Below are 17,203 nucleotides of genomic sequence, written 5' to 3' on the forward strand. Positions count from 1 at the left end.
CAAAAGAAGAGAGCCGCTTTGCTCAAGCACTTTAGTACAAAGGGAAACGATCTCTTTACCTTGTCATTGAAGCACTAAATGATCTTTCTCTCTCTCTTTCTCTCTCTCTCTCTCCCTCTCTCTCTTTGTTTTTCATAGATAGAAGGTGCTTGATTGCAAAGAGGAAGCCCGTCCAAGGAGAAGAGCCTTGTCTTAGCATCATGTGATCTTCGCATTCCCTAGGAGAATTCTGTGGCGGAGGAGCGAATCTACACCCCCTCCCCAGAAAGCATCACAACCACTAGCACCCCCATCACCACTATCACCTGTTCAAACTCACCTGCTCTTGACTCAACTTGCCTCCTGTCTCTTTCACCCCCTTCAACTTCAAGATAAGGAATGGCCGTGCAAGTTTCCAGCCTCCCCAACGCCTCTTGCAAATAAGGCCTTTCAGCTTGTTTCACAATACCAGAGAAAGGAAGGATAAAACAGTCCCCTTTTATACTGCTACCCTGTGTCTCTTTTAATCTTTGTTTCCTTAGTAACTCAACACACACATTCACTTACCCAACTGGATTTTTGTCTTGGCGACATCCACAGCAGCCATTTCAAGGGCCACAGCGCACAAGTTTCCGAACCATACGGAGATTTTTACAGACGTCACTTGGGCGTCTTTTGGAGTATCTACTCATGCAGTGTCCGTATGGGGGATTGAATCAGTACAGTAATCCACACTGACCCCGTTAGATCACATTAAGGTGGTTCTTCAGTGAGGTCTGTCTGTGACTGGGGGTGGACCGAGCCATCATGGCTGGGAAGGGCAACCCGCTGCCGGGCCCCCACCTCAACGGCTTCCCCATGCCCACCTACTCCTACTTCTTCCCCCACATGTTGGGGAGCCTGTCGCCTCCAGCCCTGCCTGGAATGCCCATGAGTGGGTACAGCACTCCCTCACCAGCCAGTAAGTACACTTTCTTTTTACCCCTTTTTTTTTTTTACCCTTTTGGTTCAAGTTTCAGATGTGGGACTGTGCCATGCTCTGACTATTGTACATGGTGGTGATTGAGCAGCAGGATGTGGGGGGAGAGGATGATTTACTTTCCTTTGTGTGTGTCCTGGTGTACCTGTGCGGCTGTGGCACACTGTTTTCCTGCTCCCCTGCCGCGTGTGTGTACACATGCTTGTGAGTCTGCTGGTGAAAGGACTCTTTCATCTCATCCTGTTTAGATCATTCTTATATGAAAGATGTGTGAGTTGGTAAACAGAGAGTGGCAGCCGCACACACACACACACACACACCCACATCGCCTCCAGCGTTGTCCTTAATTTACAAGCCCACACACATCAGCAAACACACACAAGCACACACACACGCACATGGAAATGTCAGCGTAGATCACAGGGAAGTGAGGCAGGACAGCCAGAAAGGAGCATTGTTTATTTGAGGAACATAAATTTGGCAAGTGTTCCTAAAATAAATCTCACAAATACTATCATGGTTGCCAAGCTTCATGCTACAACTCCTTTATACAATCCATCAAAAGCTTTGGAACTCACTTGCAAAGTTCCTTGTTTAACTCAAACAAGGTGAGACGGACTTTATAATAGGGAAAGAGACGCCGCTCTTTAGTGTATTTATTTTACACAAGAAAATTCATTTAACCATGAACAGTGGTGGAAGAAGTTTTCAGATTCTTCATTCAAGTAAAAGTAAAATGCTCCATTATGAATCCTGCATTGACGATTTTCCTTAAGAAAAAGGGCAGAAGTGTTAACAGCAAAATGTCATTATGCATTAAAAGTAAAACTTCTCATTATGTTCAGGGGCTGCTTTCAGAATTTATTTTAATGTTGCAGCAGGTGGAGCTTATTTTCACTCCTTTATATGCTGGTGTGTAGTTTAATCTAGACAAATACATCATAGTTTGCAGTATGATTGTATGTTTTCCATCTTCAGTTTTAGTATCCTTAACGAAAGACCGTAGCAAATTGGAGCTCTAAATAAAGAAAATGACCTTATACTGACTTGGTTTTCACCAAGTCACACACTGAATCTGAATTTGACTCAAAAATTCTTGATACATGTTAATTTGTCCTGGAAAGTAGCTGAAATGATCTCACACCAGATTTTTCATTTATTTAAAGGAATTACGACTTTGAGGAGATTTTTGCACTGTGTGAAGTATGTTGAATCTTAATCTGCAAAGTTACTGGTAACTATAGCTGACAGACTGTATCCAAGGGAGTATAAAGTAAAATGTCGCCCTCTAAAATAGGAGTAGAATAATATATATAAATATTACATTCTTATAATCCCTGCATCTGACAGCAGACTGAGGCACAAAAAGCTAGGTAATTAATTAAACGGCTGTGGCAGCAGCAGAAATATAAACTAAAGGAATCCAGATGGTGATGCAGACCTACAGTCAGTTTGCATGTATTGGTGAGGACAGGCCGTGGCCTCGCCTCGCTCTCACAGGTTCAGAGAGGGTCACTGTGTTGACTTTCTATCTGCCGGAGTTGGCGTTGGCAGTCAGCGCGGAGGGAAGTAACAGTTGGTGCCCAGCCCAGTCACTCCCACTTCCCCAATACCAGATACTCCACTTCACTCACAAAGACTGGAGCTCCTCACAGATTCCTCTTTTTAGACTGTTACAAGTATGTGTGTGTGTTTTGGAATAACTGCGTGTGTGTGTGTCGGGCCACTCTCCCAGTGTTTGCCATGCGGGGCAGCAAGGTTCCTTCCCTTATGCCTGGACAAACATTTCCTGTCTGTAAACACTGGAGAGCCAGGGACACCACAGCTTCCTGAAGAGCACACGCACACACACACACACACACACACACACACACACACACACACACACTTAAATATAAACACAATCTTTGCCCTTCATGCTGGCTCACTTTCTCTCACTCCTGCTCCTCCTTGCATGCAGATAACTGCAGGCATAATTCACGCATACTGGCACACACGGACACACACACACACACACGGACACACACACACACACGGACACACACACACACGGACACACACACACACAACTGTCTCCTCCCATCTATGCACACAAACACACCACGTTCACCCCTTTCTCTTCCTCCTCCTATTCCCCTCTCTGGCAGATCATTTCTCTCCCCCCCCTTCAAACACCTCTTTTTTTTTCTCTCACTTTAACATACACTCACACACACACTCCAGCTAAGCCCTCACCGGCCCATTCAACGCTGAGCAGTGACGACAGAGAACGGGAAAGCGAGCGATTGCTGAAGGAGGGGTGGAGGTGGGAGTCAGTTTGTTTGGAGCTTGAACGAGAGAGGTTCACAGAATGTCAGATTGGAGGCAAGAGAGCCGAGCATTGGCTTTGATGGATCTTAGCATGGCAGAGCTTCCAGTGTAGGCCAAATGCACATGTGTGTGTATGTGTGTATGCGTGTGTGCACTTGTACCTGTGTTTACACAGAGTGAATAATGTAGCTTGTCCTTGTGGAGTTTTTTCTTTCTGTTGTCCAAAATGGTAGTTTTGTCCTTGTCATTGTAAAGGCCACATTTTTTCAAGAAAATGCAGCACACAATGCAATTTATAGCCGGGACTGAAGGACATATGGGGCACTTGAGTTTTTTCACAAGTGTTAACGTGCGTCTTTGTGCTTAGATTGTAGATAATTACATCTTTTTCAGCATTTCTGTTACGGTGAATTGCTTTTCGCTCAAAGTGCTGACTGCCAACCATGCTGCCACCTGTCCACCTGATCGGATTTTCTATGTGTCTTTGCTACATGAACCTGTATTTATGTATTTCGTCAAATGTAAAAAGGGTGTTAAAATGGATGGATAACATTGAATTGAAAAGCCACGAGGTCTAGCCCTTTTGTTTAACTGCTGAACTCATTTGCCACCAAAATCCTGTGCAGTAGACCTGCCCGTTTTTCCTGTCTTCTTTTCTCTCTGGTCTCTTTCCTCTGTTCACTGTCATCCTCCTCCACGCTGTTCTCAGAGTTGTCCAGCTCTTCTGCCTCGGCACCCTTCAGCAAACCACAATAAACCAATTATTTGGACCAAGCAGAGCAGAAGGGTTAATCAAGGCCCTCAACACACTCTCGCTCCCTGTGTCTCTCCAGCTTTCTCTAGCCTCCTGGGTTATGTCTTCACATCACATTATCTGAAAATCATCAGGTTAGGTTATGCACCGGAGCGGATCAGTTGCAGATATTGATATTACATTTATTGCCTGCAGCTTTATTAGTTAACTGAATATTATCACCAAGCTCACGCACCCACAAACGTGCACCTGCTGTATTGAACAAAGCCAAATATCCTCATCCAATAGAATGTGCTCTTTACACGCACACTCGCTCGCTCACGTGCACAACTTTCATTAGTGTTTTCGATTAAATCTTTTGCGTCACACGCTCGTATGAATATGGAACTATAACACCCCAACTATTGATCCCGTTATTATCATTAAAGCCTTCCGCTGTCTGTCACCAGCTCTAACACCACGCTATTACATTAGCACAGTGTTATGAGGGATCATAATGAATGGAGCCAGCTTGCTACCTGCTGCTGCGGCGGACTAATTGGCTTTTCCCCACAGAGCGCTCTTGTTTCAGCAGCCACAGTAATTGCTTGGTACAGGAGCGTTTCCTTGGATGGCTAACACACACGAGCATCATCTCTTTTGACTTATTAGGGGGCTTTTATGGCATTTATGAATGTACTCTTGGGCCAGCAGGAGAAATATGAAAGGATATTTTCAGACCTCAAGGAAGCTGTGTGTGTGTGTGTTACCTATCCCATTAAGCTGCCCATGGTGGAATGCACTGACCATGAGTAAATATGGATATGGTAATGCTTGGCAAAGTGTGTGTTTGTGTGTGTGTGTGCTGGTTTCTGGACAGACAGGTGGTTCCTATCTGCCCCGGTGGTCTGCAGGAATCAAGGGGGCATGTCAGTACACTCCATGGGTGGCGAAAACACACACCTTCACATACTCACACAGCTTGTGTGGTAGGGATAAGGATAATGACAGTGAGAAACACTTGCCGTATGCTCCCCTGTTACAGAAATCCAATGTGTGTGTGTGGATACAACACAAACATGCAAGCTATTGACCGGAGCACTTTTTCTATCAGGCTGCTAGGTAGCAGCCATTTAGCCACTTCAGAAACACACACACGCGCATACACACACTCAAAGAAACAATACCTCTAGTTGTCATTATTGGAAAGCCATTTGAGGGATGCCGATACCTTGATGGTGAGGATGCAGGCTTATTAAACATGGCGTGTAAAACACATCTAGCATGGCAGCATAGCGCTCATTCAGCCCAGCTTAACGGCCTTGTTAATTAACTGCAGAGTGGGAGCCTGAAAAATGAGCACAAGGACTGAGTCTTATTTTCTTTTTCAAAGAAGTAAACCATTACTTTCCCAGTATCATGTATTAGATTCATGGCACATCACAAGTAGTGCTGCTCTTGGTATTGCATCAGATTAATAACAAGTTGATCTCTACAAATTTGATGCACTGGAAATAACTTCATTCAGTGCTGAATGGAACATGTATTTTAAATAGAGATGCATTTGCTTGTTTGCCAGACATTCAATCATTCAATCACATTTTTCTAACTGTGCCAAATCTTAGAAAAAACGCTGGTAGATATAAGCTACAGCTTTCACCACAGCTATTTACATCATTTAGCTGCTTCTGTTGCTACACATACAACTATTTACTTTTAGCATGAGCTTTTTCTGACTTAATTCTCTATCACTTAACATGATGAACATCAACTTAGATAGAAGATATTAGAACACAGGAACATTTTGAGAAATTATTGTTGTCATAATTGTTATTGTCAGTATGGTAGAGCATTTGATATGTGTTGATGAATTTAATATTTTGCTCCAAAACATGGGTAAACAATGATTTGAATTGAGCGACTATATCGCCAGACTATATTAATATTGGACAATTCTTTAAAACCCCAGAATACTTTCAATGTCGTTTCTTTGCTTTTCGCATGAAAAGCTTGTTGTTACAGCCAATAAAAAGGGGAATTTAATTTAAAGTCAGCGATAGGTTGGCGAGTCTGACTTGCTGGACACCCAAACCCTGCTGCATAAGGAGCACACATTGGCATCGGATAGTTGGGAGTTGTGCAATCAACTAGGCTTCATCTAACAATTATTTCTGTTCCCGATGAATCTGCTGATTATTTCTCAATTGATCAATTAATTATTTGATATATAAAACATTAGAAAAAAATCACACACAATCACATCACAATATCCTAGAGCCCAAGGTGACCTCATCAAATGTCTTGGTTGGTCTGCCAAGTACTCAAAAACCCCGAAATATTCAAATTATTATAATCAAAACCAAGAAAAGCAGCAAATTTTCACATTTGAGAACCTGGTTCCATCAAATCTTTTTTAATTTTTGCTTGAGAAAGAACTTAAGCGATTAGTATAATTGTAATTCATCCCATACTGTGCTTAGGCAGGTTAACACACACCTTCTTGGAAAGGAAACATGGTAGTAGTGATAGGTATCGGTTCCCATGTTACCCAAGAAAAATGAGTGAAAGTGGGCAGAGTAGGTTTTGGATAAAGTTTGCTGAAAAGGGAAAGCGAAAAGATAAGAGACAGACAAAGAGTCAGGGAGGGAGAGAGAGGCAGAGATACAGTCCTTCTGTGCAGATGTGACAGAAATAGGGACCCCAGGCACACACACACACACACACACATAGAAACACACGCACACTGGCTTTGGCAGCATCCATGTCCCGTGCCAGCATCATGTGCCAAAACACCAGCAAACCTAGCCAAAAGTGGCTCCCACAAGAACACCCATCACCCTCTCCTTTGGCCCTCTGGCCTTCCCTCACTCATATCTTTCTCACTCCCTTCTTTTTTGGCTTCTGCACATCTCTAGTCCCCCCCGAGTTCATCGCTTCACACTCCTCATACGTCATCTCTCTCTCTTTTTCTCTTTCTCTCATTTTCTGATTCCTGAGTCCTCCCTTCTTCCCACCCTCCCCTTCTCCACCTTAGGAGTTGACAGAGCTATCATTACCCTGCCACCTATTTACTCACAGCCTGTTATTTTCCATTTGCTTTGAGGGGACCTGGGGCCAAATCCTTGCCCAGAATACTTGATCCTAGCCACAGGATTTATCCCTGAGTGGCTTGGCAAGTGAGGTCCACTCCTCCTGCCCCCCCCTCCTTCTCTTGTTCTTTCCTCACTCTCTTTCTTCCCCTATCTCTTGCTCTCTCATTCTGTCTTTCTTTCTATAGTTTTTTTTCCCCCTTCCATGGCCGCTTATGCAAATACAGGCCCTCCTTTTCAAAGAGCTGTCTACCCATAATCCGATGGATGGCTCCATTTTCGGGGGGTTTTACACACACACACACACACACACACACACATTTGTGAATCACACAGTCTATTAGGAATACAAGGACACATGCTATCTCTCATAAACATTCACACTAACTGGCACATACATGTACACATGTGCACATACGGTACAGATGCACACACATACAAACTGACACACAAGCACATAGAGAAAGTCCTCCTCTGCAGCGTGAGTGTTACATTTTGAGCAGCGAGCACTTTAAGCTGTAGTTGGGCCATAACGACTTCAAAACCAGCAGGCTGTCGCCAGCAGCCATGCAGCACTCAGTAGGGTAAACACTGGCATAATCTAAATCTCTCTCTGATGTGCCAGCGCAAGTATCTTTATTTCTGCTCACTTCAAAGGCCCCGCAAGGAAGTCAAGACAAGGGTAAAGCGATAAGAACTCACCCTTTTTTCTCTCTCCTTTGCTACGGCTTCCCTATCCTTTCCTTCAACCCACTCTCGCACTGACCCCGTTCTCCTTCCTTTTATCTCTTCTCCCCTCTCCATGTACACACGCAGACGCACACACACACACACACACGCACGCACGTACACACTCTATCTTCTTATGCCCTTTTTGCAGTACCCATTGCATACAGCCATAACTCACTGTGCCGCATACATTCAAATGTCAATGACTTTCTCACAGGCATCATTCCTGTATTGTCCTTTGATAAGCGGTAGGGATGACGGCATCTGTAAAATATAGGACAGTTACCTAATGGAGGAGACGAGGGAGGAAGGGAAGGAAAGGAGAGAGCTGAGGAGCGGTTCTGAGCGGCTGTGCGGATCTGCCCTGCATAGCTCGGAGAGTGATTGAATTATCAAGCAGAGCTTTGCTTGTTGTCCAAGGGGGTTTCAGAGGGAAAGCCCTTTTCTCAGCGCCTAATGCGCTTTTTCAGCCTAGCACAATGGTTAGCTGTGTTGCGCAAACGGGCTAAGGGAGCTCTGTTCGGCCAGAGCTTATGGGGCCACCAGTTCTCCCTTGGCACCTCTCGAAGGGGCCCCTGGCCACACTTAACCTCAAGCCTGTCTGCTAGCATTAGCACATAGCCTCCTCAGAGTGGAAAGATAATGCACTCGAGATAGCATTAGCACATTACAGGCCTTCGTGTACGAAGTGTAAATCCAAAGATTTGTGGACACCCACCTTTAATGCTGTGGAGTTCGTCAGGTGTATTCATTTTTTCTGTCTTTATCGGTTACGTCCTCTATGTTACTTAGCTCTTAAGTACTGTATCAGCTTAGATCACTAGAACTTGAACGCAGTGCTGGAGCCTTTTTCTCTACAGTGTTTCATGATACTGGGATACAGGAAACTCTCATAAAACAAATAAAATGTCAATTTCAATAACATTTTAAGTAAAAGATTTTTGCAGCCTCTGTATTTAAAACTCAAGTGCCATTTGTGTCTATACTGAATGTTATTTTGAGCCTTCCTGTTATTTATAATAATTACAATAAATAATCACAACAAATTGCTGAAGCAATCTATGATTTCATGGCAAATTCCTGCAGATTTGGCGAAAACATCAACTACATCTGATAATATTTGTGACTAATCTTTTCGTCCAGTCAATCGAGAATTATTGAGGCGGTAGTGCACTTAAGCATTTTGTATGTAAGTGCAAGAAAAGTAAAAGTGAAAATTAAACTAAAAGTCCAATCTGGATCTGGAACAGTGTGTTGATCTTATAAATTCAGTAACAGAAAAAGTGTTTTGTTTTGAGCAAAAAAAAATTCACTATAAACTACAATGTGGTCTGTACGGACGGGACTCAAACTTTGACCAATGAACATGCAAAAAAGCAGTAGATATTTGGGACTGTAATTATTAGTGGTGTAGAGGGAAAGGAAACGCTGACATATGTGCTCCAGACAGGATTAAAATCATTAATCGGCATATGCAATATTAAAATCAACGAGCCTCGCTTACATAAATAAATTCCATCTGATTAGTGTATCCTGTCTGAAGGCGCTGCACGAAACACAGATGTGGGGTGTAAACACACAATATGTAGACAAGTTCAACTTCAGTGTGGCTGCGTTTTCTCTCTAATTTCTCTTTAGTTTTTACAATCTTTCTTTCTTTTTTTTTCCCGTCCTTCTCGTCTCTCTGATCTGTCTTTTCCCTCTATGGCCTCTCTCTTCTTTCTTTTCATCAGGGACTAACAGCTGTTCAGTTGCTAGCCTGTGATCAGCGTTTAGAGGCACCTGAAACTTGCGCTGGCTCTCTCAACCTCTCTAATTCTTCCTCACTCTCTCCGCCACTGACTCTATGCTGCTTTTATCATCGTGTCCCAGCCGTTCTCTTTTTCGCGGATGCGCCCTGTGCATATGCTCGCACAAAGCGGACAAAGAGGATGTGATTAGTGACACAGTTTTGCCCTCCATTTGAAATGGCCTTCTTAACAACTGGTGTGCATTAGGCCTTGATTAGTCCCCTTATTTGGTCTGTCTCGTGCAACAAACAGATGTTCAATACTAACCGTCCTGGCACACATTATCGCGTGCCAGGAACGTGGCCATCACGGCGGCCATTTTTGTCCTTGTATTTTCCCCCACCCTCACTGTCATAATCTAATTATTAACAATTTAACAAAAAGTGAAGTGGCCATGGCACAACACACAACACAGGGACACGAGCCAATCCATCATGGATTATGTGTTAATTAATCTCTGCCTTCGACCCAGTGTTGTGGTAGATGGATTAGACTGTGTAGGATTCCAGTGTTGTTGTTACACACAAACTGTTGATTGTTGTGAGACTGGTTGGATCTGGGAGAGTTACTGAGGAATTCCGCAGTCGTTGACATTGACTGATCAGTTTACTGCCAAGATAAAATCTCGGGTCTTAGGCTGTAGCAGATAGACACGCACAAACACACAAATGCAAACACCCACCGTACTTGCACCGACTGTAACAAAACATTTTCTTTGTCTCCTAACTGAGACAGACTTTCACACAAACATGCATGCTTCAGTTTGGAATACACCATACGAGACAGTCCAAATTTTAAGTGCGGCAGACCCCACAAATAGCAAGTGGTTTTATGGATCTAGTCTCTCTTTGTTGTTGAAGCTCACAACATGCACTTTTTGACTAAGCAGCAGCACCACACAATTACACAATCACGGCCAAGTCTTTTGATCAGCTGCTTGTTTTCTGTATGTGATGCACTAAAGAAAACCCTAAAACAGACAAAATATGTTCCACTGCAAGACAGTCAGAGAGGATTATGGTTTGTCATTGGAAATGCTTTTCTCAGGGTCAGGAGAGGCCAAAGCAGCCACAATTCTTTTGTAATGAATGGTCAGCATTAAGGTATGCTTCAAAATAAGTGCTTGTTGAAGGATGGAACAGAGTCTGAAACATTCACTCTCCGCTTCTTTCCAGTGTCAGAAATGGGGGCTTTTCACTCCACCTTTGAATCTAGCAGCTCAGAAAACCTCCATAAACACATATACCTTCAGACGCGTGTGGGTGACCCGATTTTTCGCAAACTGTCTTTCAATCTTGCTAATTAAACAAGTGGTTGGTTGGCTTCTACCCATCTTATAATAACTTGGAAATTAGCCCAAACACCGTGACTCTCATATAGTGAACAGCCACATGCTGGGTGACTCCATGGTGAAACAACACAAGGAAAAAAGGACATCTTCAAGGTAAAGGGCGGTAGTTACTGATCTTGGAGAAAGAGATAGAGCGACACTACATACCTAAGGTCAAACCCGGGACCTCCCTCTCTGACCCAGAGACCCCTCCAATTGCTCATTCTTTGAAAGAAAGAGACAGGCCTGAAGAGGAGGTTAGAAAGAGGCAGAGAAAGATCAAGAGAGGGGGAGAGCGTGAGTTAGGGAAGTGAAGGGCCCCTGCAGGCATTTTAAATCACAACAGGCCCAGGCAAAACCCTTCACCGAAGAATCAGGAGCAGATTCACACTTTCAACAAATGACCACTGACTTATTTAAGTACCTGCAGCAAGATGTGGGCGGGTGGGTTGGGGTTGCTCTTCATGTCAGATGATTTGTTTATGCCCCAGAATGTGGGTAAAATGTCCATGTTTACTGTTAACAGAGAAAGAGGGAGAGAGAGAAACAGAGGGAGGTAGAGGTCAGGTGCTGCCAGAGATGGGATTTCGCTGATTCAGTGTTTACTCATCAAACAGAACTATTTCCTGTAAGCACTTGGCCAAACTCTCGCTCTCACCACCTCACTCCTTTGCTCTCAGTCTTCTTGTGTTGTATCTCTCTTGATCTCCCCCTCAGGTCGTCTTTCTGGCCGGTTTCCTTTTAACATCATAAACTTCCCCCTCCCTCTCCCTGTCATTTGTCTTTATTTACTTCATCTACTTTCTCAACGTTTTCTTCTCTCACTCACCACGGCGAGCCCTTCATCCCTTTCTTCCTTTGATTTTTTTTTTTACCTGCTATCTCTCTGTCTCAAAGCCCCCCCATCCAAAAGACATTAGACACTGAATAAGCAGTGAGCAAACATCCGTCTGTCCTCCCACACATCTATCAGCCAGGCTGTGAGTATCAAATAGGGCTGATAATCGAGCTGTGTGTACACAGCGTGCGTGAGCTGGTTTGACTTGGAGAGTTATGTTGCTTTAGATATTAGACTGGCTGAGGTTCTCAGGGATGTGTGTATGACAAGCAAGTGTGTTTTAGCATTTGATTAAGTCCAGGAAACGGCCACACCTTTTTAATTTTCTGCGTGTGAGTTTGTCTTTGTCCCTGTGGGTTTGGCTGTTAAGCAAATGTGCAGCACATTTCTGTACATACACATAAACCACAGCTGTAAGCAGTGCATATATGAGTGCGTTTCTGGAGAGCATTAAGCGGTTTTCTGCTGGGAAGACAACTATATGGGCTTTCTGCTCCCCCTCCCCCCAAACAGAAAAAAGAAGCCGCTCAGTCCTGGCAGATGTGCTGTCAAAGCCGCCGTCTTTCAGACCTTTGAAAAATAGCCTTTATGTCAAAACCAGCTTGCTTGGACTGAAGGTACACATGGAAAGTAGTGGAGGAGCTCCAGGGGGAAACGTTCTGAGGAGAATATTTTAAGTCTTTATCATGAAGGTAGTCGTCTGTCTGTCGACACGTTTGGTGTGGCTGCTTGTACTGTGTGCCCAGAAGCTGACGTAGTTTTCCCTTGTGGTACTTTGGCTTGTGTGTGCATGTGTGTGTGTGCCCATGCGCTCATGCACATGTCCATTTCTTACTGTATGTGTGGCTGCGGGTCCGAAACCATCCCACCCAAACTTTATGCATCAGGGCCATGTTGTTGAAGCTGAATAGACTCAATGTTAACGGGCCTCAAACCAAAAAGAATGTTTTCTGATATTCATTGAGGTTTCTCAGTTCATCCTGAACCTTTTCTTTTCCATAAACCTTTTTGTTGTGCTCCCCTCCGAGGCCAAGAGCTCTTACAGTTCATAGCCCCCCCTTCCATTATTTTCTACGTCATAGTAGTGGAAAGTCCATAAACTGTTTTGTTGTGCTCCCCTCTGAGGTCAAGAGCTCTTACTGCTCTCAGGTACCCGCTTCCATAATTTTTGTCCATGGAAGGGCTGGTGCGTGAGGGTGCAGTTGCTAATACAGTACATCCACATGTGGTGCACTCCCTTTAGACCTAATTAATCCCCCTCTTACTTCTTTTCCATCTCATAGACTTTCAAGGCCAATGCATATGGGTCCCTACTCTCCACAATGAGATGTTTTTAACCAAGGAAATGTAGTTCACGTCAGCCTATTCATACCTCAGGACATACACAAACAAATATTACTATTCAAGTTCATCATAAAAAAAAAAAAAACACAGATAAATGGAACAAAATTGAAACTGGCTGCAGCTGACCACAAGTCCATGAAACTGTCATTAGCAGCCTGTTAGCTTAGTTGGAAATGGGAAAACAGCTCAACTGACATTGTTCAAATCTAATAAAAATGTGCCTGCTAGCACTTCTAAGTCTCATTAATTGTTAACATTATATCTTTAGTAATTAGTGTCTCGTATCTCTAACCGGCCTCTGGCTGTAGCGTCATATTTACTAGACCGAAAAAGAGAGCGGTATTGATCTTCTCGTCTAAATCTTGGCAGGAGAGCAAATAAACACATTTCTCAAAAAGAGTTTTTCCCATTAATCATGATCATGTACTCTGATGTGTGCTCATAAGCAGGGACCTGTGCGTCACGCTTGTCTGTTGTGTCGGCTAATTTGATTTGGTTTCCATCATTTTTCTGCCTTCATTGGTAGCTGTTTTATATGCAGACGAGGCTACATGCAAAGGCCTTCACAGGGCTTTTACTTTTGTCAGGAATACCTCAGGTGTTGTGTTTCAGGACTTTGAGAAGACGATGGAATGAACGCTCACACACACACACACACACACACACACACACACACACACTGAGGGAAGTTCGCTCCTCACTTCGCAGACTTCAAAGCTAGCTGTCCCTTGAGGAACTTCAAACGCTGGGGAGGCCATTAAAAGACAAAAATTATTTTCTGTAAGGTCGTGATTTATTTGATTGAAAAATGAAACCACTAACCCAACAGACATTATTTTTCCTTCCCAGGGCCTACTTTAGCAGGCAGAGCCTAAATTGCTACCAGGTGGGAATCCTCTTAAGAGCAGAAAGGCTCGACCTGAGCAGACGAAGCTTTCCCGCTTGCTCTTGTCTTCCAACCCCCCCCTTTGGGTCCATATCTCATTTTGTCTACCTTTTTCTCCATTTCCCTCCCCATTTTTCTTTAGGTTGTCATTCCTTCATTAGCGGGCAAGAATAAATGCACACACATCAGCAAGTCTCTCTGCTTTAAGCCCTTATGTTTGGTGTAGCGTAAATGAAGTCTTGGCCCGCGGTTCTTGCAAACAGTCCCTCACAACCATCACTCAATGGAGGAAAGATAAAAGAGGTGGAGAAGGAGTGTGCTGAGAGTGTGTGAGAGAAATAAGGAGGCAGTGAAATTCAAGCGCTTGAGAGAGTGATGGACTTGATGGAGTGTGTGTTGTGAGACAGAGAGACAAGTGAAAAGTTTGAGGGACTGAAATTAAGAGAGTGGGCGGGTGCAGAGTGTCCTCTCAAGGAGAAAAGAAGGGTGAGGAGGAAGACCAGGAAAAACCACTTGAGAGAGATTAGAGATTTATGGAAGCAGGCACATAGACAGAAAAGGAAAAAGTAGATGATGGTAAACTCAGGATGTACTGAATCCTTTCAGCAACCAGTAAGCGTTTCTTTATAGACTCACTGTTTTACATTAACGGTCAACTATGGTATCAGGAGAAATTTATCATGCAAGAGACTTGCAAATTTTTCAGCAAAAGCCGTAATGTAACAGAACTCAAAGTAACTCACAGCTGATTGGAACAGGTTCACGTTTCTCCCTGGGGTTGGTTAAATGACATTTGGGGAAATTTAGGAAACGGGGGGAACTAAACTGCAAACCACAAATTATCCCCCAGCGACTGTTTTATGACGAGTTACATCATTTGTCATAAAACAGTTACTGCATCACAGATCATCACAGATTATATTATATTATATATATTGGTGTACAGATGCATTCAGCCAGAAAACAACTTTTCATGTTGCGTTGATCATGCAATTTTGAAAGTTGGACCATTTGTGCAAACAGTGAATGTACCAGCGCTACAGGCATTAGCTATGGCTTGCTAGAAATGTACGCCACGATTGTGCGTTGAGAGCACACGTATGTGTTTTTGTGACTGGCCTCAAAACTCAGTCACAAAAAACTATTTTCTTTCTTTTCTTTCTTCTAGTTTCTCAATTTCTGCACTTTTATGAAGTAAATTCCACGAATAAATTGCTCTAGTTAAAACATTTGATTCACACAAAGACTTGCCATCGTCTCAATCTCACCACTAATGGGGAAATTTAAATCTATTCTCCCCTCTGATTAATTCGTATGCAACTGTATATCTACAATTCACTCCACGTTCTGTCTGAACATGCCTTAAGCGCATCTGAAGATGGACTGACCCTTTAATTCTTGAGGAAGCATCTGCTGTAAAACTTATTGACCTGTTGCAAATCATGGAAGCAGCCAGTTGGACATCCATTCATCCAACCATTACTTGATAACTAGGCAGTTCCATTGGAGGATTGGGTTTAATTAGAGCCAAACTAATCAATGTTCACACTTGGTGTAGATATGACGGTGTTGGCCTACTAGTACAGGGTACAGGTAAAGAAAAAGACATTTGAAGTTAGAGTTAGAGCATTTTAAGGGCCAGAACATTGCACAAGTTATTCTATGTGACCTGCACACTGGCATATACAACATGTATTTTGCCAGAGCACAGATCTTATTGATCTGTGTGTTTTGCTGCAGACAGAACAGGAGGGAGTGGGTGTTTTCTCTTGTTTGTGTTTCTGTGAATGTTGTCTTGGCTTTGTTTATTTATGTGCGTTTGAGTGAAGAGAAGATGGGGAAATAAATGCGTTTCTTACAGCTCACAGGCCGACATTTTCACCAACTGTCTTGCTATTAAACGTATCGGCCATTCAGCTCATGAATCACTCATTTCAAGAGTGTGTGTGTGTGTTGCTGAGTGTGCTTCGTCCATCCATGTGCATTTTCCCACTGTTTGTTTATGAGTGTGTCTGTGTACTCCCGTGTTTGCGTGTATGTGCAGCCCTGATGAAATTGCGTCTCCTCCTCCACCACCCCCTCCTCTTCCTCCTCCTCCTCCTAATGTTATCTCACTTCCTCTGGGCCCCTGACAAACCCCCCAAACCGGGAGAAAATAGAGCGCTTTATTGGGACGCCTGTCAGGACTCCCCCTGGATTTATGGCCAACAGACAGTGTTTATCACTCAGCCGAGAGAGGCAGAGTAAAAAGGGGTGGGAGAGGGGGAGAGGCGGGGAGGGAGGAAAAAAAACAGGGTAAAGGAACAGAGTGATCCTATCCTCTGTTTGCATATAGAACCACTATAACTAACTGTAACCAATTCTGGAAACATCTTGAACACATTCACTGTCAGCTATTCAAGGTTGTTGAAACCTAATTGCAAAAGGCAAAGCCGGTGGAATAAACATAATTTCTGTCGCTGTGATTCATCAACAACGGATGGTGACAAGGTGCTAAAAGAGAGTTTAGTCGGGATTTTATCACGTTATTAGCATCTGCTGGGTCTAATTGTTGTATTTAAATGCTTGGAAAGGTCCACTGCAACCTTCACTCTCTGTTTACATCTCGATTTCAGCGAACAACTGGGAAAATGATTCAGTGCCGGCCAAATGTACATTAGGTTGAACTAAATTACCATTGTAAATAACTTGGAGATGTGCTGTGAAAATATTGTGTGTACTGGAAATTTTCATCCAAACAGCTTCTCCAAACCTGACATGCTCCTCTTTCAAACATGTTCAGTTGCTCATTAATGGAGGCTGTATAGTTCAGTTCAGCTCTTTGTGATTAGCTTTTCCACACTGTGTATGTACAGTGCTGCATAATTGACACTGATTCTAAAACTAAAACTAGCAAAAATTAATTTGATTACTAATAACCATAACCATATCAAAAGGTATTCATAGTGTCTTTACTCAGCAGTGCACTTGCTTTGGGAAATTTGGAGCACAAATAATAGTTTTCATCTTCTCATAGCTGCAAGTTTCCATGTAACATAAATTCCACCATCTGCTCATATCTGTAAGTGTCGTGTAGACAGTCCACTTGTAAAATGTATGACTCTGTGAACTGTATGCTTACATGGACATGGTCACATGACAAAACTTCTGTCATGTGGATCCTCATGGCTAAGCAGGCATGAAAAGTGTAGTTTGT

At 43.3% G+C, this 17,203-nt stretch overlaps 1 protein-coding gene across 6 annotated transcripts in view; it reads left to right on the plus strand.

Moving 5' to 3' along the window:
- raraa (retinoic acid receptor, alpha a) overlaps nucleotides 1–17,203 on the plus strand; it is a 136,775-nt gene that overhangs the window by 59,915 nt on the left and 59,657 nt on the right. For all 6 annotated transcript variants that reach the window (XM_070851339.1, XM_070851336.1, XM_070851337.1 and 3 more), the window contains one exon: nucleotides 139–940. In XM_070851339.1, the coding sequence (XP_070707440.1) occupies nucleotides 787–940 (154 nt within the window). In that variant the 5' untranslated portion in view covers nucleotides 139–786. The remainder of the gene's footprint in view (nucleotides 1–138; nucleotides 941–17,203) is intronic.

Source organism: Pempheris klunzingeri, chromosome 20 (assembly GCF_042242105.1).
Source record: "Pempheris klunzingeri isolate RE-2024b chromosome 20, fPemKlu1.hap1, whole genome shotgun sequence".
In the NCBI taxonomy this organism is placed as follows: Eukaryota; Metazoa; Chordata; class Actinopteri; order Acropomatiformes; family Pempheridae; genus Pempheris; species Pempheris klunzingeri.